General features: G+C 39.2%; 2 protein-coding genes across 10 annotated transcripts in view; one reads left to right on the forward strand and one right to left on the reverse strand.

Moving 5' to 3' along the window:
- Dnm1l (dynamin 1 like) overlaps window positions 1-14,806 on the forward strand; it is a 44,388-nt gene extending 29,582 nt beyond the window's left edge. For 2 of the 8 annotated variants that reach the window (XM_040751203.1, XM_040751205.1), the window contains 12 exons: window positions 126-332; window positions 4,154-4,274; window positions 4,484-4,639; window positions 4,849-4,938; window positions 6,842-6,934; window positions 7,608-7,664; window positions 8,263-8,340; window positions 8,620-8,652; window positions 10,206-10,382; window positions 10,529-10,638; window positions 12,778-12,937; window positions 13,151-14,806. In XM_040751203.1, coding sequence (XP_040607137.1) covers window positions 126-332; window positions 4,154-4,274; window positions 4,484-4,639; window positions 4,849-4,938; window positions 6,842-6,934; window positions 7,608-7,664; window positions 8,263-8,340; window positions 8,620-8,652; window positions 10,206-10,382; window positions 10,529-10,638; window positions 12,778-12,937; window positions 13,151-13,207 — 1,339 coding nt within the window. In that variant the 3' untranslated portion in view covers window positions 13,208-14,806. The remainder of the gene's footprint in view (window positions 1-125; window positions 333-4,153; window positions 4,275-4,483; window positions 4,640-4,848; window positions 4,939-6,841; window positions 6,935-7,607; window positions 7,665-8,262; window positions 8,341-8,619; window positions 8,653-10,205; window positions 10,383-10,528; window positions 10,639-12,777; window positions 12,938-13,150) is intronic. The other 6 variants (XM_040751204.1, XM_040751206.1, XM_040751207.1 and 3 more) reach the window with 3 other exon arrangements.
- Window positions 14,807-15,536: 730 nt separating this feature from the next.
- Yars2 (tyrosyl-tRNA synthetase 2) lies at window positions 15,537-22,022 on the reverse strand. 2 transcript variants are annotated; one of them, XM_005077498.4, is made up of 5 exons: window positions 21,226-22,019; window positions 20,316-20,483; window positions 18,398-18,553; window positions 17,797-17,967; window positions 15,537-15,829 (listed from the first exon to the last, which is right to left on the reverse strand). In XM_005077498.4, exons 1-5 carry the CDS (start codon window positions 22,008-22,010, stop codon window positions 15,670-15,672), a joined length of 1,440 nt encoding a protein of 479 aa, XP_005077555.2. In that variant the 5' UTR covers window positions 22,011-22,019; the 3' UTR covers window positions 15,537-15,669. The 2 variants fall into 2 exon arrangements, with proteins under 2 accessions (XP_005077555.2, XP_021087123.1); XM_021231464.2 differs by lacking the exon at window positions 17,797-17,967 and having other exon boundaries at window positions 21,226-22,022.
- Between the last annotated feature and the right edge of the window lie 488 nt (window positions 22,023-22,510).

Below are 22,510 nucleotides of genomic sequence, written 5' to 3' on the forward strand. Positions count from 1 at the left end.
GTCTTTTTGGAAGCAGACATCAGTCCTCACTAGGAAGTTTTTCCCTTTATACACAGTTTTCATTGACTTGTTTGGAGTATTGGAATATGGTTTTATGCTAAAACCCTGCTTTTCTGATCTTTTAGGTTACTTATGCATCATATCAGAGATTGTTTGCCAGAGCTGAAAACAAGGATAAATGTCTTAGCTGCTCAATATCAGTCTCTTCTAAATAGCTATGGTGAACCCGTGGATGATAAAAGTGCTACTTTACTGCAGCTTATCACCAAATTTGCTACAGAGTACTGTAACACTATCGAAGGAACCGCAAAGTACATTGAAACTTCTGAGCTGTGAGTAAGGCATTTTTGTCAAGATTTGGTTACTTGGGTTTCAAGATCACTTTATCTTTGAAGTGACTTAGTTCATCTGACTGTGGTTTATTATCAATAAAACAGGAATATAAATTTGTAGAGATAAGAGGATTATTGTGTAGATATTTATAAACTGTCTATAAACATGGTGAAAAGTTACAGGCTTTTTTAAAAAGCAACTTTTTCTTTTTTGGTTTTTGGAGACCCCACATTACGTTGCTCAGGCTGTCCTCAAACTCATGACCTCCTGTCTCAGCCTCCTACATAGCTACAGTTGTGAGGCCACATCATGGTGTCAGACTTTGAATTGTTTTCCAACTTTTAAAAGCAAATCCAGCCACTCCCTCGCGTATGTGTGTACGTGCATGCGTGCCTGTGTGTGTGTGTCAGCAGACATGTGAACGTCAAAAGACAGCTATCAGAAGTTGGTTCTCTTCTGCCACTTGGGGGATTGAGGGATTAAGCTTGGATTGCTAGCCTGTTGTTCAAGCATCAGTACTCACTGTTGTTAGTTTTGCCTAGGAAGGCACAGTTGAGCATCTAAGGACCCCAGATGCATATCAGTAGCTGATTTCACCACAGTTCAGCATGATGAGACTAATGAGTATATCGGGCTTGTTCACAGAGCGCATCAGTAGAGAAGTGTGGGTAATCTCATAATAGCTGCACTGATACCAGGTTCTGCCCTGTGCTGGTTGGCAGCCTCGTGGGTTCTGCATCATATGTCCTGCTTTCAGTCACCTCTTCACTTCCATTTCTAGTCTCACATCTCCCAGATGACTGGCTGCTAGAATCCCTGGTGAAATTCTTCTGAGTCTCTATAGCAGTGTTTCTCAACCTGTGGATCGAGACTGCTTGGGGTTATTGTTCTGCTCTGCTTTCTAAGTCTATCAGGGCAAAGTCCAAGATAGCAAGCATTTTGTCAGCATTAGAATACCTGCTGAGCCATCTTACCAACCTTAACTTTTAAAATTGTCTTTTGTAGCCAGGCAGTGGTGGCCTAAGCCTTTTAACCCCAGAACTCAGGAGGCAGAGGCATGTGGATCTCTGTGAGTCGAGACCAGCCTGGTCTACAGAGCGAGTTCCAGGACAGCCTCCAAGACAATACAGAGAAACCCTGTCTCGAAAAACAAACAAACAAAAAAAGTGTTTTATGACCCCAATAGAAACCTAAGACAGAAGGGAAAGCAAATCAGAAAAAGTTATCTCTTTAGTTCTAGAAACCAACTTAGTTTCTACAATTATCATAATTCCATCATGAGCCCAGATTCTGGACATGGAGCCACAGGATTTGATGTTTACTCTGCTGGGTTTCAGTCCTATTTTGTTCTCATCTTCCCTGGTGTTTTATCCCTCCCTGTATAACTAGGCAGACTAAGAGTGATGTTTACATATGTATATATAAACTTTTTAAATGAAAAATTCAGTATTTCATGACATTTGGAAATTACATAAAATTTAAATGTCAGCCTATGTGCTTTATTGCAGCATATTTATACTCAAGTCATTTTTTAATTGATTGCCTGTTTTTGTACTTACTGGCATATTTGGGTAGTTGCAATAAATACTGAAAGGCATACATATTCAAATGTCTCACTTCTAGATTTTGTGAGTCACCAGAAACAAGGTACTATTTCCTTTCCTGGAGTAGCTGATAAGCTAGCTGAAGAAAATAGGGAAAAGATGATTAATAATGTTTGTTGTTGTTGCCTGAAGCCTTATATCAAATAGTTATTATATACTAAATGATATAAAACATAATATCCATAATCCTGAAATTACTTAAATTTTAATAGTAGAGAAACTGGCTCAAGAGATTTTAAGTTGAAGACATTGAAAAAGGGATAAGAAAGGGAGAAGTCAAAACCATCTCTATTTGTAGATGACAAGATTCTTTTACTTAAAATACCTCTTTTAATATACTAGAAAAGTCAACCTATTAAACACAAAGTTACACAATACAAAATCAATATTTTAAAAAATCCTTTATATGTATCAACAGTGTACTCTCAGAGTAAGAAATTAGGATAAATATCCCATTCAAATAACACAAAAAAATTAAGTATTAAGAAAATATGTGGGGCTGGAGAGATGGCTCAGAGGTTAAGAGCACTGACTGCTCTTCCAAAGGTCCTGAGTTCAATTCCCAGTAACCACACAGTGGCTCACAACCATCTATAATGAGATCTGGTGTCCTCTTCTGATATTCAGGCATAACACTGTATACATAATAAATAAATAAATCTTTAAAAACAACAGAAAAGAAAATATGTAGCCAAAGAGAAAAAGCTCTTCAAGAAGAACTTAAAGACATTGAAAGGGAAATCACAGAAGATATACTAAGTGATGGAAAGGACTTACATGCTCCTGGATGGACAAAATTAATATTTTGAAAATGACCATAAACCAAAATTAATTTACAGATTTAATGAAATACTATCAAAGTTCCAATATCATATTTTAAGGGTTTAGAAATACAAGCATTTATATAAACCCAACCTCAAATTATACTGTAGAGCTATGGTAATAAAAAGTCTGGTATTGGCATTAAAAACAGATATATCAACAGAATAGAGGACCCAGAAGTAAACTGAGAAAGATATGCCTATTTAATTTTTGACAATGGCAAAAACATTCATTTGATAAAATGTAGCCTGTTCAACAAGTAGTGCTGGCAGAACTGGATGTCCACATGCAGAATTAATTTGGATTCTCTCACCTTATACAAAAGTAAATTCAAAGTGAGCCAAAGACCACTGGAACTTCTAGAAGAAAACATAGGAAGTATCCTTCAAGACATTGGGGTAGGCAAGAATAGAACAAAACACAGGAACTAGTCTCAAGTATCAACATATAGGGACAACATGAAAATAAAAGTTTCTATGCAGCAAAATGGAACTATTAACAGAGAAAACAGCCTGTAGAATGGAAAGAAAATATTTTAACTAGCTACACTTCAGACAAGAATTTATAATCAGTTGCAGAAATTAATACCAAGGAAATAAAAATCCTAATCTACAAGTAGGAACTAAATGGGATAGTGTTAATAAAACCACACAGATAGCCAATAATTATTTTAAAAAGTGTTCAGTGGGGCTGGAGAGATGGCTCGGAGGTTAAGAGCACTGACTGTTCTTCCAGAGGTCCTGAGTTCAATTCACAGTAACCACATGGTGGCTTACAACCACCTTGAATGAAATCTGGTGCCCTCTGCTGGCATGCAGGCAGAAGACTGTACACACAATAAATAAATATTTTTAAAAAAAAGTGTTCAGTATTTTGAGATACTACTTGACCCCAGTCACAGTGGCCTTCATCAACAAAGTTGAGAAAATGTTAGAGTGCAATTCATATTCACTGCTGATGGGAGTGGGAATTAATATATCCATTGTGAAAATGAATTTAGGTATTTCTCAGAAAATTAAAAATAGTATATCTGTATGACCCAGCAGTTTTACTGTAGGGCATATATACCCAGAGAACTCCATGACCTACCATAACCATGATCGCACTTCATGTTTATTGTTGTTCTATTCACTATAGCAAATAGTTTGAATCAACCTACTCTCGGATAATGAATACTTGGTCATATATGAATGGAATACTATCCAGCTCTAAAGAAAAAAATCGCAAAATTTGAAAGAAAATAAACAGAATGGTGGGGTATAAATTAATACAGTCATTGGGTTTATGATAAGGCTTTCTCGGAAAATGAGAAAACCTGTAAAGAAAAATATAACTTATAGCTTCTTTCCTGTATAGCAACATGTAATCATATAATATAATTCATTGTTTTTCAGATGCGGTGGTGCTAGGATTTGTTATATTTTCCATGAAACTTTTGGACGAACCTTAGAATCTGTTGACCCACTAGGTGGCCTTAACACCATTGACATTTTGACTGCCATTAGAAATGCTACTGTGAGTATGCTTAACCAAAAAGAAAGTGGGGAGAACTTTATTTGAATGCACATTTTTCATGATTAATGTACAGCTTGTTTTGCTCTCATACTTGAAACATTTTTTAGAAGAAGAAAAAAGGAACAAAAAATGGGATTCCTTTTCTTATCTTTTGAAAGACCTGAAGTTATGCATAACTAGAATAAGAGAGCTAAGTTTTGTCTTTTCAGGGTCCCCGTCCCGCTTTATTTGTGCCTGAGGTTTCATTTGAGTTATTGGTCAAACGGCAAATCAAGCGTCTAGAAGAGCCCAGTCTTCGGTGTGTGGAACTGGTCCATGAGGAAATGCAGAGGATCATTCAGCATTGTAGTAATTACAGCACACAGGTACCTATGAGGTGGAGCAGGGCCCATCAGATCCGTCCTGAGTTCAGAGAGGGAGGAAATGGGTGAAAAGTAAACTCCGTAGTTTCCTTACCTAAGAGTAATTTGAAATGATGTTCTTAAATGTAACTTCCAAGTCTAATTTAATACTTCAGTGGTTTTTAAATTTTCAATTAAGCAAACTAACATCTTTATTTCTCTGTTACATATAGGAATTGTTACGGTTTCCTAAACTTCATGATGCCATAGTTGAAGTAGTGACATGTCTTCTTCGTAAAAGACTGCCTGTTACAAATGAAATGGTGAGCTACTGTCTGGTTTGAGTTACCATCAGCAAAATTTAATTTGGTTGGGTTTCTTTTTTTCAGTATGACATTGTGATTGCTTCAGGCATGTTTCCCAGTAAACTGTGTAAATCTTAAGTATTTGCATCTTATTTCCAAAGAAGGTTGTTAGTAATTTTTTGTTTTGTTTTGTTTTTTGAGACAGGGTTTCTCTGTGGCTTTGGAGGCTGTCCTGGAACTAGCTCTTGTAGACCAGGCTGGCCTCGAACTCACAGAGATCCGCCTGCCTCTGCCTCCCAAGTACTGGGATTAAAGGCGTGCGCCACCAGCACCCGGCAGTTGTTAGTAATTTTAGTACACAGTATTTTTGATACTTTAATCATGACAATTAAAATTCCAAGTTTCATGAGGACAGAGTATTGTTGAAGGTCTTGAGCAGCTACTTCTATGCTGTGCAGCCATTGATTGTTGCGGTAAATTAGCTGTTTCTGGACTCAGTAGGCCAGATCTTTACAGCAAGCTCACTTATTCTAGAGCACAACACTCTGCTCGTTCTATGACCTGATGGTAGGAGTTAGCTATTACTATAGTGAGATGCACCTATCCACCCTGTCCCCATAAAACGCTAAAATTGACAGAAATGTGAGCTTAAGCATTTGAAATTACTCCTATGCCTCTAATTGGCTAGCAGTTTTTTGTTTTCTTTCTGAGTCTTGGTTCAGATTACTTAGCCTCATTTGACGTTTATCAGTAGTAGAATCCTTGGAACTCTTGGTGAGTGGCTGCTGAGTGGTCACTTTCTCATCAGGGGTTGCTGTCAGTCAGATGCCTAACCCTGATCTCACACTCTACCCACCAGCATCATAGAACCACTGGAACTTCTCATCACCAGCTCTGCACCATTGAGTTTGAATAACAGAGTTGTTCTGGATCTTGAGACAGTACAGGGGAGTCATAAAAGCCTTGGTTCCTCTTGTACTACCTTTTTCTCAGCATATTTTTGTCTGTATCATATGATTTAACTAGAAGCACTATAGCGTTGGCCAGCAGACAACTACTTGTTAAATAGGAGCTCACCTTGTGTGGTACTTGATAAGTAATGTTTTGATAATCTTTCTTTTGTTCCGAATTGGCATTGGGGGAGTCAGTTTTGGAGAAAAGCTGTGACCAGAAACATTTAAAGTCTGTAAGATTAAAAAAATACTTTAAATGTGGCCATGGCACTGTAAAAAACCCTTACCCTCACCAATATTTCTGTAAGCAACCCTTCTAAAACTCAGTGGGGCATTAAAGGCAGATGAAACAAAAGGGACTGCTAATTGGGAAGAAGAAAAGAATAAGTAGGAGGGGGAGAGGACAATGAGAATAATGGTGAGTTTGATTAAAGTACATTATAAACATTTGAAAGCATCACAAGTAAAATCAGTTACAGATAACTAATACATATTACTTTATTAAAGATAAAAAATGATGTAAGTCTTAGGAATTCTGTAGAAGAATGAAAACATTAATTTTCACTTTTCCTTTTGATTTTAACTATGTGCTTCATGGTTCAGGCTAAATTATTACTAACTACCTTGGGCTTTAATCTATCCATCATCAGAATAAAATTAGCAACTTATATCCTTAATTATGAACTGTTTCTTGTTAAAATTGAATATAAGTTTTGACACTATAATGCATGATCTGAAGTTTGAATAACAAATTTGTTTATTAAAAGCTTGGAATTTAAAATTGCGTCAGGTAAAACACTTATTAGGCAAAAGGTGTTATTTGGAGTATAGTGATCAAGTATTTGAAACTGTTTCTTATACTTTTTCAATATTGTCTGAATAATAAGTTTTTTTTATATTTAGACTTCTCAAAGTTAAGGTAGACAGGTGTATTTTTCTTTATATTAGCCTTATTTTGTTTTTTGTAGGTACATAACTTAGTGGCAATAGAGCTAGCTTATATCAACACAAAACATCCCGACTTTGCTGATGCCTGTGGGCTAATGAACAATAATATAGAGGTGAGTATAGTAATTTGTTTTTAATTAATTAGAAGCAAGCTTGCTTCACATGTCAATCCCAGCTCCCTCTCGCTCTCTTCCTCCCCAGCCCTTCCCCCAATCCCCACTCCATTCCCCAGGGAGGGTGAGGCCCTCCCCCTAGTGACCATTTTTTAGAAGTTGGAAAAAAACTACAAGTAGTTTCATACAAAAGATATGGCATATTATTGTTGGTTTGTGCCCAGGAAATATGTTAAAGTAATTACATTGCTTTCTTAACTTTAGTTCTCAAAATCACCTGGGACAATTACTTTTTTTTTTTCACTTTCAGTACTATTTCCAGGAGTCAGTTTTTTTTGTTGTTTTGTTTTGTTTAGGATAACTCTTTTTAAAAAACAGACATTTAAGTTATGAGGTTTTTGGTTGTTTTTTGTAGTCTGAATGACTTTTAAGATTTTATGTGATCTGTATACTCAAATTCTTCTACCCTTCATCTGGGAGTCCCTAATAGAGAGCCGCTGTTGCTGATGCCGTATTGTATCCCTGAGTAATTGTGTTTAGGCAGAAAACAATTATGGCATAAGTTTCCAAGAGTAATAGGATAAATCTGCAAGTTGCTACACACTTTTCAGCTAAGACATAGGCCTGTATCTCAATATTCTGATAAGCACAAAAACTTGGTTACATTTTATAGGAACAAAGAAGAAACAGACTAGCAAGAGAACTACCTTCAGCTGTATCACGAGACAAGGTAAATAAATAAAACTTTTTATGGTATATTCCCCAAACCCAGAGCTCAGCCTCAGCCAGGTGTATTTCTCTGTGAGAATGTGTTTTTCTTCCTCTGTCTCTAATAGTTTAAGGGTGTTAGTATATAATGTTTTAAAAAGCTTTGAATAATTTAAAAAGGTGGCTTTTAAGTATCAAGGATTCTTTATAAGATTTAGATCTCTTTAATAATGATTTTATTGCAAGGGCTTTGGAAGAGGAGCGACAGCTGTGTATGTAGTAAGTGTTAATTCTTGGCAGTGACTTTCAGCAGTTGTACCTCTTATCCTGGGTTCACTGTCAGAAAAGCTCTCATTAAGTGCTCGACAACCCCCACCCCCAGGAGCAGCAAGTAGCTTCAGATTCTGTTTTTCTTAAGTAAGTTTTTAAATGCAGAAAAGCTTGACAAGGGACAGTGCTGTAGGAAATAAATCAGAGTGTAGACTTGTATCTCCATGGGCACTTTTGTTTTTGTATCACTTTACTATTTTGTTTATAAAGGGAGAATTTTGTCTATAAAATGTTTCCAAATGCATTTGGTGTCCTTGATTTTTTTTTCCCCCCTGCATTTTTGCCTTTAGTCTTCTAAAGTTCCAAGTGCTTTGGCACCTGCCTCCCAGGAGCCCTCCCCTGCTGCTTCTGCTGAGGCTGATGGCAAGGTCTGTTCTCATTCCTAATCTAAGCGTGCATGTCAAATTTGAAGACAGTATGCTGAATAAAACAATATTAATACGGGGCATTGTATTAGACTATTTTAGCCTATCCATATTTTTAAATTGTATAGCAAAGTATATATCTGAGTATTGTTGACATGCTTTCCTTTGCTTGCTATATAGAAGATATACATAGAAGAAATGATATCCTACTTTTAAACTTTCAAGCTATTGCTGTTTAAATCTTGCTTGTTAAATTGCATGTTTTAACATATCTTTTAACAGTTAATTCAGGACAGCAGAAGAGAAACTAAAAATGTGAGTCTCTTGCTTTAGAATGAAAATGTTGGTGCCTTTGGTTCTCACTAAAACACTTCACATTCATCAAAAAACCTGTTCGTACAGTGACTTCCATTTCTTGTCTGTGTTATGGTCTTAATGTTCCTTTTATCTGACCCATGTAAGATGGCATTGGTCTATCTTTAGCAATGTTTTAACTGTTATTAACAATAGCCATTCCTCCCTCTGTTGCCTTCAAGATTAGCTTCCAGTGTCTTCATTTGTTAAAGATTAAGATTTCAGAACTGGAAATGGTACTCTGGGACCGTTCCTCTGTAAAGGTCTGAGCTCTAGTCTCTTGAGTGCTTTCCTGTGTTCCCCATCAGTGTCTGCATTAACTCTAAATATAGAATTTCACGTGTGCTTTCAAAGCTTAAGAAAATTCAGAACATATGGAGGCTGTGAGAGGTTAAAGCTTGTCGATTCTTTACAAAAGAAAGCTTGTCAATTCTTGATAAGCATTTTCACAAAAGATCACGGGTAGAATACTCAGACCTATTCCTTTTCTACTCTTTCTTCCATCACTTACTAAGTGTAAGTTTCTCATCCTCTGAGCCTTACAGACCTCTCGGCCATCGTCTTCAGGGAACCATGCAAATCACTGCACAAGTTATATTTCATTCATGGTTCATTTTCCTTATGAGTCCATTTCATTTATAATTCAATGCACTAAAAATGTAATTACTCACTAACACTTAAATATAGACATTGCTTATTTTTATGTTTTTGATATTGTGACAGATTTTTCAAATTTGAATGATTCCCCGAGCTGCTATTTTTCTTACAAGTACCATAAGTCTTCTACTACATTTATATGGCCCAATTCTCTTAAAGATTGTTGTATTTTGTTTTTCTCACTGTAGCAAACAGTCATTATTTCTTTTAGAAGTCAAGAGTCAGAACCCAGAAAATAAGGTTGCAGAAGCAACTATGGTAAAAGGGAGCAATGGTTTCTCACTGGATCCTTTCTCAGGATGAGGGATGGGAAAGCGTATATATTGTGCTCATGTTACATTTCACATTTTAGGTAGCTTGTTGATGTGATAATTGGGTCTGAGGATGTAGTCTTCTCTCTCTTATTAAAGAGGTTTACTTTTCCTTTTGACTAGCAGGGTTATAAACTAGTTATAGAAATATATAGAGGCATGAGTTCACAAGTTCTATAAAACTCATGTTCAATAGTTAGTGTTGAAGATCACTTTGATGAGATGCAACCAAGCAACAGTTCTGTTTCCTCCTGTGTGCTTTTAATGTAGTGTTTGAGGAGTGGAGAAAGATGTAACATTTTGAAAAGTCAGTAAATGATAAATAAAAAGTAATTAAATGGGACCTGAATTGGCTATTGGCTTGCAGACAGCTTCAAACAGAACCTCTCAGGTTTCTAGTGACAAATGCCACCATTATCTCTGACTTCATTATATATTTGAATAAATTATAGATAGGTACTTCCTGTGTGTTCTTGATTACCATCCAACAAAATGAACATTTTTTGTCAGATATACAGAGTATAGGTTTCGCACATATGTTTTCAGGTTATATCTGCAGGTGGTGGGATTGGAGATGGTGGTCAAGAACCAGCAACAGGCAACTGGAGAGGAATGTTGAAAACTTCAAAAGCTGAAGAATTGCTTGCTGAAGAAAAATCAAAACCAATCCCAATTATGCCAGCAAGTCCACAGAAAGGTCATGCTGTCAATTTGCTGGATGTGGTAAGTCATAACAATTTGATTTAAATCTACAGACAAACCAAGTTATAACAAAAGAAATTAAAGTCTCGAAATTTTTTAGCTTTTAAATATTAAATGTTGCCATTTCAAAATGGCACAGAAGTAATATTTTCCCCTTATCCTTTTAGCCAGTTCCAGTTGCACGAAAACTGTCTGCCCGTGAACAGCGAGATTGTGAGGTTATTGAAAGACTCATCAAATCATATTTTCTAATTGTCAGAAAGAATATTCAAGACAGGTCAGTATTATTTAATATATGAATACCACTGGATGCATTCATGATCTGTTTTAATCTTACATGAAACATTTTAGATTAGCTTTGATTCTAAATCTAAACTGTGGTAACAGACTTATTAGTCTGTTAACATGGAATGATTAGGGTATTGTGTATCAGCTGGAAAAAAATAAAAAAACTAAGAGGATCAAGGAATAGTGATGTGGGCTGGAGAGATGGTTCAGAGGTTAAGAGCACTAGCTGCTCTTCCAGAGGTCCTGAGTTCAATTCCCAGCAACCACATGGTGGCTCACAACCATCTGTAATGAGATCTGGTGCCCTCTTCTGGCCTGCAGGCATGTAGGCAAACACTGTATACATAATACACAAATAAATCTTAAAAAAAAAAAAGGAATAGTGATGTGTGTCTACAATCACAGGTATAGAAAAGACTCAGCCTCAAGGAGATCACAAATATAAGGCCAGCCTGAGATGATCCCCTACCCTAGTCTCCAAACAAAATAATTAGAAAAGGGTGGCAGTATGGGTCCATGCTACGGTATAGAATTAGTTTAGTATAGTATTCATGAGGCATTGGATTCAGTCCCCACAGTGCTCTGAAAAAAATTGAAAAACATAAAGTCAACATGGTTACATTTTATTACCTTATTCAAAATAAAGCACACCCTTTGCCAGTAATAACTTCCTATCTGCCTCACTTCTAATATGCCATATTTATGAACTAGCCTACTAACCATTTCATGTTAGTGGGAACACAATAATTAATATGTGACCTTTTGTCTGACTTCCTTCTCTTGTGAGTGTACCTCCCCTTTTTAAAAAAATATTTAAGAATTCCTTGTGTTTTGATCATTTGCACTCTCCCTCTTCCTCCTCTTTCAAAATCCATCTCCTTCTGTCCCTTCTCACCAAATATGTTTGTTTTTCCCATCCCCAATCAAGGCCAGTTTGCACTGCCTAATGCTCTTAGATGTCTGGCCTTCTGCTGGAGTTTGCTTGACTTAACAGGGGCTGTACTCTAACTCTCTGCCAGCAGCTGAGAATTGCCAATAGCTCCTCTGCTGGGGATGGAACTTTGTACCTCACACCCTAATGAATTTTGGTCTAGTTTAGCCTTGCACAACTGCCAAGTTCATATTTGCAACTGCTCTGCTGTGTCCAGAAAAGTTTCCTTGGCAACCACCAGCTCTTCCGCAATGATCCTCTATCCTTGGGAGGAGATATAGGTGCTCCATTTAGGGCTCAACATTGTGCGATGTCTTATTCTTTGCATCTTGACCACTTGTGGGTCTCTGTGTTAACCACCATCTACATTTCTCTGGTGACAGTTGAGAGATGTCTTAATCTATGGGTATAAGGTAGGTCATTATGAACTGGTTTAATACGATATCCATTTAGTGTAATGGTGGTAGGTTCTCTTCTAAGGTCTTTGACCCGTGTAGCCATTAGGGTCTTAACTGGGTAATGGTGCCAGATACGGGATTTGTCTACTTATCAATGTGTTTTAAAGCTTGTTCATACTATGGTATGGTTTAGCACTTTTTTTTCGGTTGACTATAATACTGGATGATTATTATATGTTGTACCATACTTTGTGTATCTACTCATCACATTATGAATATTTGATTTTCAGTTTTGGCTGTTAAGAATTATGGTCATTGTTGTCTTTATGTATAGGATGATAAGTGAGATGAATAAAGCTAATATATAAAAGATTGTGGCTTTGCTTAATATTATTTGAAGGGCATCTCTTACTAAGTATATTAAATATTCGGTGTTCTTATTATTTTACAAAGCCATACTCTTTAAAAAAAAGTCTAAAGGGGTGGTTATCAACCCTAATGCTGTGACCCTTTAATATAGTTCCTCGTGTTGTGCTGACCCCCTACCATAAGATTATTTCATTGCTACTTCATAACTCTAATTTTGCTGTTATGAGTCAGAATTAAATATCTGATATGCAGGGTGTCTATTACTCAACTCCTGTGAAAGGGTCATTTGACACCCCCCCATCCCACCCTACCCACCACCCCACCCCACCCCCCACCCCAGGAGTTGCGACCCACATGTTGAGAACCACTGGTCTACATTTTTGAAAATAGAATTATTACTAAGACTTCATGGTTTTACTTTGCTTTGCAGCGTCCCAAAGGCAGTCATGCATTTTTTGGTTAATCATGTGAAAGATACTCTTCAGAGTGAATTAGTAGGACAGCTGTATAAGTCTTCCTTACTAGATGATCTTCTGACCGAATCTGAGGACATGGCTCAGCGCAGAAAAGAAGCAGCTGACATGCTAAAGGTAACTGTTGTTTTCCATTTTCCTCCTGGAATACACATATACCAAAGTCTAAAACTGCATTCTCACCTTGCTCCCCACCCCCACTCATTGGTACTTGATTAGATTCAAATTTCAGAGAAGATACTGCCTTTCTTTAAGCATTGAAAATGGAGACATTTCTCTACAAAATTCAGATTTATGTTGTAACTGGAATGTTTATATCTTTTAATGCAGGCATTACAAGGAGCCAGTCAAATTATTGCTGAAATCCGAGAGACTCATCTCTGGTGAACAGAACTGTTGAACACCCAGACTTTTGACTTGAACCTGCTAGCTACTGCCTTCCTGAGTAGATGTTTATTTATGAACTCCTGTGTATTGCAGTGTATGAATTTGCTTGTGTGAAGACTGGCTATAAGCTGAAAAGTATACTCTGCATTACAAAATCACATACTTAATTCACATTTTTAAAGTTTCCCGTGATACATGTATATCAAATGTGTCTGTTTCAGTCAAACTTACAAGAACAATTGATGTTCTAGTTGTACAGAGCAGTTTGTGTGTGGACATGATGACCTGTGTAACTTTTTTTTAGTCTTAAAGCTGCAGCTGTAGTCCTCAGAAAGGAAGCTCCAGGACATTTCATGACTGTAATGCATGCACTATTTGTATAGACCCATCTGGCTGTAAAAGATGGAGCTTGGCAAGTTCCTCACATAATCAATGTATCCACCTATCCTTCATTTTTAGTCTTAAAAAACAAACTCTGCTCTTTTAAGAAATGTGTAAGATCTGAAAGACTATCATAAAGATGTAGGAACAGACTATAGCTAATGGTTTATCCATTTCTGAGTCTACATTGCCCTAGTGTTAAAACTTTAAATATACTTTGATTCATAATGAAGCCTGAAGACATGAATTGACTCCCTGAATTAAAAACAACTATTGGGAATTTACTTGATAACAATGGCAAGTCCTTTTAATTTCTGGAAAATTCGATGATGACCTAAGTTTCCCTTAGTTTACAAACAGTAACAGCAATTCAGATACTCTTAAAGTGTGCCAATTGCATCAGGCTCTAAGACTGACAATGAGGTGAGACCTACAATTCACTCTCTACACAATGACATACATTAGAATAGTATGAAAACACTGGTGGAACTTTGTTACTTAAAGAGAAATACTTGGACATATACCTAAAGGCTTACAGACTACTAAACTGGTATTTGGAGATTGAGGGTTGTGTTTACAACCTATTGTGTGAAAATTGCCTGGGGAATTCATGATGTAAACTAAGCATTAAAAATTTTTCAGACCTAAGTAAAAATCTTTGGTGTGTCTGGTTCTGTCTCTAACAAAATATTAGTGTTGCAAATACTAAAATTTCTTTTCAGGTTATGGCCAGGCATTTTCTGAAATATTATTAGCAAGTAAAACAAGAACATGTTATCTTTAGTTTATGATACCCACTTAGTAATCTCAAACACAAAAGGGTCCACTTCAGTGTGATGACACAATTCATTGACAGTGAGTGCACACTGCCTAAGTATGTTAGCATTCTAAAAAGTACCCTGCCACCCAACTATTAGGTGTCCATGATTTGTTTCTTAAGAGAGATGACTACCACTGTAGCCTTTTGAGTTTATAAGGGGAAAAAGATGAACCTTTGTCCAACATTTCGAGTAGGTTTTAAATGGAAGATGTTCACTTTAAAAACATGCAACAATAGTGTACTTATTAGCACTACACACTTTGTACAAAGAAAACAAAAGCTTCCTTTGTGTGCTTTTACACCAAGTTGTGTTCTGAAACAGGAGGTAATCTCTGGCATATTTATAAGACCACTGTATGTACTTTCTGTGTAAATAAAGCTGCTGGTATGAAATGACATTAAAGTTTGCCAGTACATGAATTTTTCCAGACATGCCTCAGAAAAAGGTTTAAATATAATAGCTGCATCTTTTAAACATCTGAATGTACTTCATAACCTAATAATTAACTTGTATTACCAAGTTTTATGGTATTTTTCCTATTACATTTTATCTACAGGCTGAAGATAAAAACTTGTTTCAAGTAACCCAGGGGTGAATCCTCAGAGGGAACATGACACCTTGCTGCAAGACTTCCAGAAACTGCTCAACACTTAATGCTTCCCTTGTCCCCGTGCACAGTCGGGTGGCACTATCTTGATTTACAGAAACAGTTCTGGAGAATTAATTTGCCTAGTATATACAAACCTCAACTAGTTTGACCTCAAGACTTCCTCGTGACTGCATACTTGGTGAGATACTTTCATTCTTTGGTTCCTTGGGTCTGCCTTGGGAACCCACTGACAAAAATAGGCAATTATGAGTAAATATACTGATTGAAACACAGGCAAGAACATGGAAAACTGAACTGCAGATGAAATCTGGCACTGATTTGTGAGGTTTTTTTTTGAGAAGAAACTATTTCTTACATTTCCAACAGACATTAGAAGCTTGGCGAGTTTACGGAGCTGTGTAACACCACTGAAATCAGTAAATGCTCTTCACCTTACAGTGTGTAATTCCACACTTCATTTCCACTGTACTTCATCAGTCCAAGAAGCAAGATGGACAGATTTCTCATAAGAATAAACCACAGTTAAATAACTTTATTGAAAAATACACAAAAGTATTTACATTGTAAAGCCTTGAGGATATTCCACTCTTGGTTTTTGAAGACCCTCCATGTTTTGAAGATGAATGATGGACAAATCTGGACAAAATCTTTCACAACTGCAGCCATTTTATAATGTAGAAATTCCTTTTTCCTATTTTAAGCAAGGAGAGTCCATTCTTGAGAATATGTTGTCCAATTACTAAAACACTCTCAGGATTTGTTACCTGTCTGTGATTTATACTGACTCCGCCTTCTGTTATCATCCGATACCTGAAAATAGAAAAGTTTAATAACTAGAAGTATCTAATCACCTGACGAGACCTGACTTCTACTCTTTGAGGGAAGTTGTCAGTTCGTCACCCGGCTGATCTGAACTCACACTGCAACTCATACACTAAGTATGCCTTAACCTCCCAAGCATCTGAGCTTACAGGCCTGCACCACAGGCTCAGGTAGCCCAGCTTTTTGACACATTCACCTCATAATGGTTTTTAGTGGAGATTCAATTTCAGAATCTCTCTATGTTTGTGTAGGGAAAAAAACTGCCAGACAAAAAACTCCTGAAAACAAAAACAATTGTTTTAAAGTATGCTACCCATAAGATGCAGGTAACAAATACCCATACTTGAATCTTTAGGAAACTGGAACATATTAAGACTAATAAGAATTTTGTTTTTATTTTAAACAATATTAATCAGCTGATTTCATAAATGGAGAAGTCAATAGCATGATAGCAGAGGTTAAGTTTTACACACCATCATATCCAATAAGGTACTTACTATGTGCTAAATATAAGTAGCATCAAAGAAACAGAGACAATGCTAACACCAGTGTCCAACACTGTTGTGCTATGAGGGATTAGGTATTTTTCTTGGGGCACACTGGGTAGGTGAGGGCTGGGAATTGATTTGACAGGTAAGATTATTTATAAATATATTGGTTTTTCTAAGACAGGATTTATCTGTATTTTGTAGGCTATCTTGGAAATCACTCTGTAGAACAGGCTGGCCTCGAACTCACAGAGATCCGCCTGCCTCTGCCTCCTGCGTGCTGGGATTAAAGGCGTGTGCCACCAATGCCCAGCTGACAGGTATGATTATTAAGACTGGATGAGCCGGGCGGTGGTGGCACACGCCTTTAATCCCAGCACGCAGGAGGCAGAGGCAGGGGATCTCTGTGAGTTTGAGACCAAGCCTGGTCTACCGAGCAAGTTCCAGGACAGGCTTCAAAACAATACAGAGAAACCCTGTCTCGAAAAAAGCAAAATAAAAAAAAGACTGGATGATAGTAATTTTGACCATCAAGGAGAAGAAATAAAATGGAGCCTTGGAAGTCTATGGATAAAGTGTTACTAAAGCTAACTCGAGCACAGCTTTATAAAATCAAGCCAACAACAAAAATGTTTCTATATAAAGATAAATTCTTATAGGAAGACTGTTTACATGCTGAATGTGCAGGCCAACCCTACTTAATGTATGAAAATGCAGAACCACTGCTGGCTGACCAAGCAACAGATACACAGACCCAAGTTCACAAGAAAATGCATGAACCCACACATGTTTCAATGGCGAACTGAACTCCAGTTTTAAGTTTAGTGCATTTTAAGTAAAATATATTAAGGAATAAATAAATAAGGTAGAGTGGCAGGTCATGAACAAAAACACATGGTACTTATTCAGCACCCAGAAATTTAGAGCTCACTGGAGAGTCAGACATTCCAAAACAACTGAAAGAAAGCAACTAACCAATGTCATTCATGTAATAACCATGGGCAAATGACAGGGACTTACATGCAAAAGTCCCATAGAGAAGGCACCAAGGGCTCCTGATTATTGCTTTTTCTCGTACATGCTGCTGTTCAATTATAATGGATATTCCACATGCCAAATTGCTTTTTGTAGAGCAAAAGGATTATTCCCTGAGGAAACAGTAATTCCCAAGGAGAATATTCTAGTTTATAAGCTTTATGAAGTTCTGTTTCTGTGTCCACTTCAGTAATTAATTGTGAAACAGATCCTGTCCTCAAGTGAGGCTGAATAAGAGAGAGGGAGGTCCTCTGTGACCAAATCCCTGAGCTGACTGATCCCAGGGAAGTACTGCATGAAGGATCACTCTATGAGCCTCACTTCTGCAGGAAATGAGTTACATGAAAGAAAGCAAGGCCCAGAAAACACTCTGGAAACATGCTGGTAAGTGCAACATTTCATAGGGAATTAAGAATCAAAGCTAAATCTTACCCTCGGGGACCATCTGGAATGGCATTTGCTTTCCGGCATGTATCTATGACACTTGTTCCAGGGTCGAGAACTAATTCAGAAAATGAAGCTTCTTTAAACAATTCTTTTAACTCTTGGTCAGACATGACCTCCAGTGCCTCTATGCTGCTATGGTAAAGTGCTTGTGTACACCTGAAAAACACGAAGCCACATCAGGGACTGCTTTCCCCTACCCCTGGCCTGTTATGGAGTGCCCACTGTGTTCCACAGTATAGTTTTTCATTCAGCAGCATCATCGATTTTGTATATCCACTAAATATTTATCCACAAAGACACTTATGTTAAATACAGTCCAGGTTAGTCATGAGAAACTAAGTTTCATTAACCTCTCTCAGCATTCCCTAGATACCTGTAGTTCTTTATTGAGGGGCTGGGCCACGTGAGATTCCCCCTTCTGTGTTACACACCTATCAGTATTACACTTGTTTCGGCAGCCTTACTGTTGTACTGTGAGTGATGCTCCCCTATCATTTCTAGGAGACACAATCTTTCCTTCCTTTCTTCCAAGATGAGCCTTCTGTGGAGTTGTGTTGTGTACTAGGAACACTATGCTAAAGCCAACCTTTTAGCAGCGTCCAGACCTTCCTGTCCATGAACAAGCTTTGTCACTTCTGCAGCCAGTCGTTTCTGAGCACCCCGCTTTTCGGGCTCTTTGACATGCAGCTGCATAATGTGATCAATCTCCGGAAGGGGGAGAAAAGTGAAGAGCTTCAGGTACCTACAAGTCAAAAGAAGATGCATTACATGTGCAGCTATCCACATGTGCAGCTTTAAATTCATTTTCAAATTTATGCATGAAAAACTGTAGAATGCACTTAAATTATACACTTAAGACAAACACAACCCTTATGGACCATATTTTCCAATACTTGTTTTCCACTTGTACAGCCCCATCTCCTTCCCTTTTTACTGCCAAGAGATAATTTGTGTGCCTCCTTCCTAAGCATACTTTAACATGTTTTATGTGTTTCCTTAAAAAGCATTGCATAACTTAAAATTTGATATAAGCAGTATTCTGTATGTTAACTTTTGTAAAAATGCTATTTAGAAAAAGACATGTCACAAAGCTTAATGAATCACTATAAAGCGAACACCTATGACATCATCTTACTAAGAAATACAAGACTATGAATAAAATCATGCAGAATACATTGTTCTAACTACCCCAGCATGTTCAGATTTATGTCACAAGCACAGCTTTCCAAACTATTACTACTCCATGATTTAATGTGCTGTGGACACTGTGTGTCTACTTTTGAACATATTCATTCCATGAATACCTTCATATTTTTCTTGGTACACACGAGTAGAGATTATGTGAGATCATAGCTTATGTACAACTGTTTCAAAGATCTCGAAGTCTATTCCACCACTCTGGAGTAGTTCATACTGTCATTGGTGGGTACAACAGGAGACACAGACCAACACATCTGACTGAGAGAAGTTTCCTTCTCCCTTTGACATTTGCACTCAGGAAAAGCTGGATCTTTGATTATACCACAGAAAACATGAGGAGACTAACCAGAGTGAAACAAAATTAGTGAGTTTCTTAAGATTACAGTACACAGTTTCAACTCATGACCAGGCATCTTCGCAACAGCTACCTACAGGTTTCTGTGGCTTAGTTACCTGGCTCAAAAGATGTAGTAATTTACCATCAGGTTTAGAAAGTAAAGCTTAAGTAAAAATAAGGGAGCTAGTGTTTTAAAGAATATCTTTTTAAATGAACTGTATGTGGTACCCTGTTTAGATCTAGTGATGAAAGGAGGGTCTCACAATGTTGCCTAAGACAACCTGGAACCCTGAGACTCCCGGCGTAGTGTGTCTCACAGCTGGAATCACAGGCACAATCCGCGGCTCCAGCTGAGGAAAGCCTAAAGGTGTTTTACGATACACAAAACAAACTTGAGAGTCCTATCTGTGAGATAACACAAAAGATGTTTGACTTTAAGATAAAAGGAATGAATAACCTAAAATATGCAAGTAATACAATCCTATGTGCTTGCTAGACATAGAAACAATTTTGTTTCTAGCCAGGCATTGTAGAATTTGAACTAGCAAACAGTACCGAGACGGACTGAGGTACAGTTTCATGCTCACCTAGCACACAGAAGGAAGGGTGTGGGGTCAACCCTCAGCACTGCCAGGCATGGTAAGTGTCTGTACGCCACGCTACCACCAGGCTGAGGTGGAAGACTCAAGTCAGAGGTTGACCTGGGCAACTCACAACATCTCAATTTTTTTTCCAGGCCTGGCATGTATACAGCTCAATGGCTAAGCTCCTGCCTGGTAGCCATTCAACGCTAGTATTGTAAAAGTAAACAAAATTATTACAGTTAAATGGCAATATCCTGTGAAACAATGGTTTAAACCTTAAGCAGAATCAACATTAAAAAAAATCTACAAAGAATAAAGATCAGTAGCTAGAACTGAATCCTAACTACCTATTAATTTTTCGCAGCCATCTATTAAAAGCTTACCTTTCTACAGAATCATCCTGCTGTCTGACAAAAAACTGATAAAGTTCAAACGGTGATGTTTTCTCTCTGTTTAGCCAAACGGCGTTGCCAGCAGACTTTCCCAGCTTTGCTCCAGTTGTACTTGTGATTAGAGGTACAGTGATTCCGAATACATCTTCCCCAGTCAACCTACACACACATCCATGGTATTCTGTAAGCACAATTGGTTTCACCAAGCACAATTCAGATTTGAGTCTGGTTACTTCTCAACCTGGACTCTCGTCCTTAGGACCTACAAAAGCACTCACTTTACATTTATTTACATTCGTCATGCTGAAGCGCAAAGGCTTGAATACTTCTGAGCAAGCCATCAGAAAGTGACTTAGAGAGAGCAGGTTGAGTCTGGTTACTTCTCAACCTGGACTCTCGTCCTTAGGACCTACAAAAGCACTCACTTTACATTTATTTACATTCGTCATGCTGAAGCGCAAAGGCTTGAATACTTCTGAGCAAGCCATCAGAAAGTGACTTAGAGAGAGCAGGTGGAAAAGGGACAAAACTGGATGCAGGGGCCCCAGGAAGGCACATTTAGAGGTGCTTTTGAAAGAGGTTTTTGTTTATGATTTTGCACTAGCCAGCCCCACACTCAATGTTCCTCCAGAAAATGCTGTGAAAATCTTCTGGGGAGCGAAGGGCTAAATTAACTACTAAACAGAAGTCCAATTATTTTCAGGTATACATAACAAAAGCCATTTCCCAAGTCAGAAACTGAGGGCGGCGACTCAGACACAACTTAAATCTTTAAGTGGTCTGCCTCCAACAGTTCTACAACCCGCCCATAATCCAGGCCTTCTGACTCGCAAGCGCAGCATCTACAAATGGGGAAGTCTCCGTCCCTGGGATTTCTGGGCGTCTAACAATCCAAGCTTACTTGTGGATGAACTCGTAGCCAGACATGATGTTGCCCAGCTGATCCGATCCGCCCAGCTGGACCCGGCATCCATAGCGCTGGAAGAGGTAGTAGAAGTCGTAGGCCTGGAGCACCTGGTAAAAGAACTCCGCCAGGCTCATGCCCTCGGGGCTCTTGAGGCGACTCTGCACGCTCAGCCGGCTCAGCAGAGTGCCCATGCGGAAGTGGCCGCCCACGGAGGCCAGGAAGTCCACTAGGTGCTGCTCCTCGAGCCAGGCGGCGTTGTCGAGCACGGTGAAAGTGCCCCAGGGCCGCCCGTCCGCGAAGAGGCGCGCGTGGTTGGCCGCCAGGCTCTCGAGCCCCCGCCGCAGGGCGCGCGCGTTGGCCCGCACGCAGTCGGCGCTCAGCGCCTCGCGCCCCTTGGTCCGGCCGCTGGGGTCACCCAGGAGGGCTGTGGAGCCGCCCACGAGCGCGATCACGTTGTGGCCGGCTCGCTGGAAGTGGAACAGACCCAACAAGGTCAGCAGGTGGCCCACGTGCAGCGAATCGCTCGTGGGGTCGAAGCCGCAGTACACGGTCTGGGGCGACGAGCCCGCCCTGCGGCGGTCCAGGAGTTCCGGGAGCTCGGTCTTCGTGCCGCTCTCGGGGAAGAACTCCTTGAACAGGCCCCGGGCCCTCGGCGCCGCCAGCATTCCCCGCGCGCCCGTGCGCACCACACGCAGCCCGCGCAGCCAGACCCCCGACAGGGGCGCCCGGTACAGGCGGCTCAGCGTGGGCGCCGCCATCTTGCAGCACACGCAGGGCATGCTGGGCCTCGGCCGCCCGGAGACCGCGGGCCCCGCAGCGTCTCTCTGCGCATGCTCGGGCGGGGCCGGAGCAGGATTTGAGTGAGGTCAGTGCTGTGGGCAGTTCTGGAGTGTGGCCCCCAGTGTTCTCTGTAATTGCATTTCCGGTTTCTCAGCGTGGATGTCATGATGGTACTGCTTACCGCCACTTAAAATGATCATGCCGAACGCCCGTGACGCTAGTTCCACAAGTCTCGGACCTGTTGAAAGAGATTGGGAATTGGCTCAAACTCGGAGCGGTATGGAGACGAAATGTCGTTGTACCAATTTCCGAAGTTAATAAGAGCCTCAGCATGCGCGCGGGCGCACACACACACACACACACACAGCGTTGTTTCGTGTGTGCCCTAGGGGTGGCAGTCTCTCCCAAGTTATAGTGGGAGGAATCTCTGTCTTTGTGTCTCTGTCTGTCTGTCTGTCTGTCTCTCTCTCTCTCTCTCTCTCTCTTTCTCTCTCTCTCT

Source organism: Mesocricetus auratus, unplaced genomic scaffold, assembly GCF_017639785.1.
Source record: "Mesocricetus auratus isolate SY011 unplaced genomic scaffold, BCM_Maur_2.0 Super-Scaffold_100008, whole genome shotgun sequence".
NCBI lineage: Eukaryota > Metazoa > Chordata > Mammalia > Rodentia > Cricetidae > Mesocricetus > Mesocricetus auratus.

Bases quoted from the DNA above. Each gene is read 5' to 3' on its own strand.
- Yars2 (XM_005077498.4), bottom strand. From the start codon at position 22,010: ATGCCCTGCGTGTGCTGCAAGATGGCGGCGCCCACGCTGAGCCGCCTG. The intron at 20,484-21,225 runs GTAAGCTTGGAT...ATGTGTGTGTAG, and splicing joins GGCTACGAGTTCATCCACAA to GTTGACTGGGGAAGATGTAT. The intron at 17,968-18,397 runs GTTGGCTTTAGC...CGTGTTTTTCAG, and splicing joins GGTCTGGACGCTGCTAAAAG to GTGTACACAAGCACTTTACC.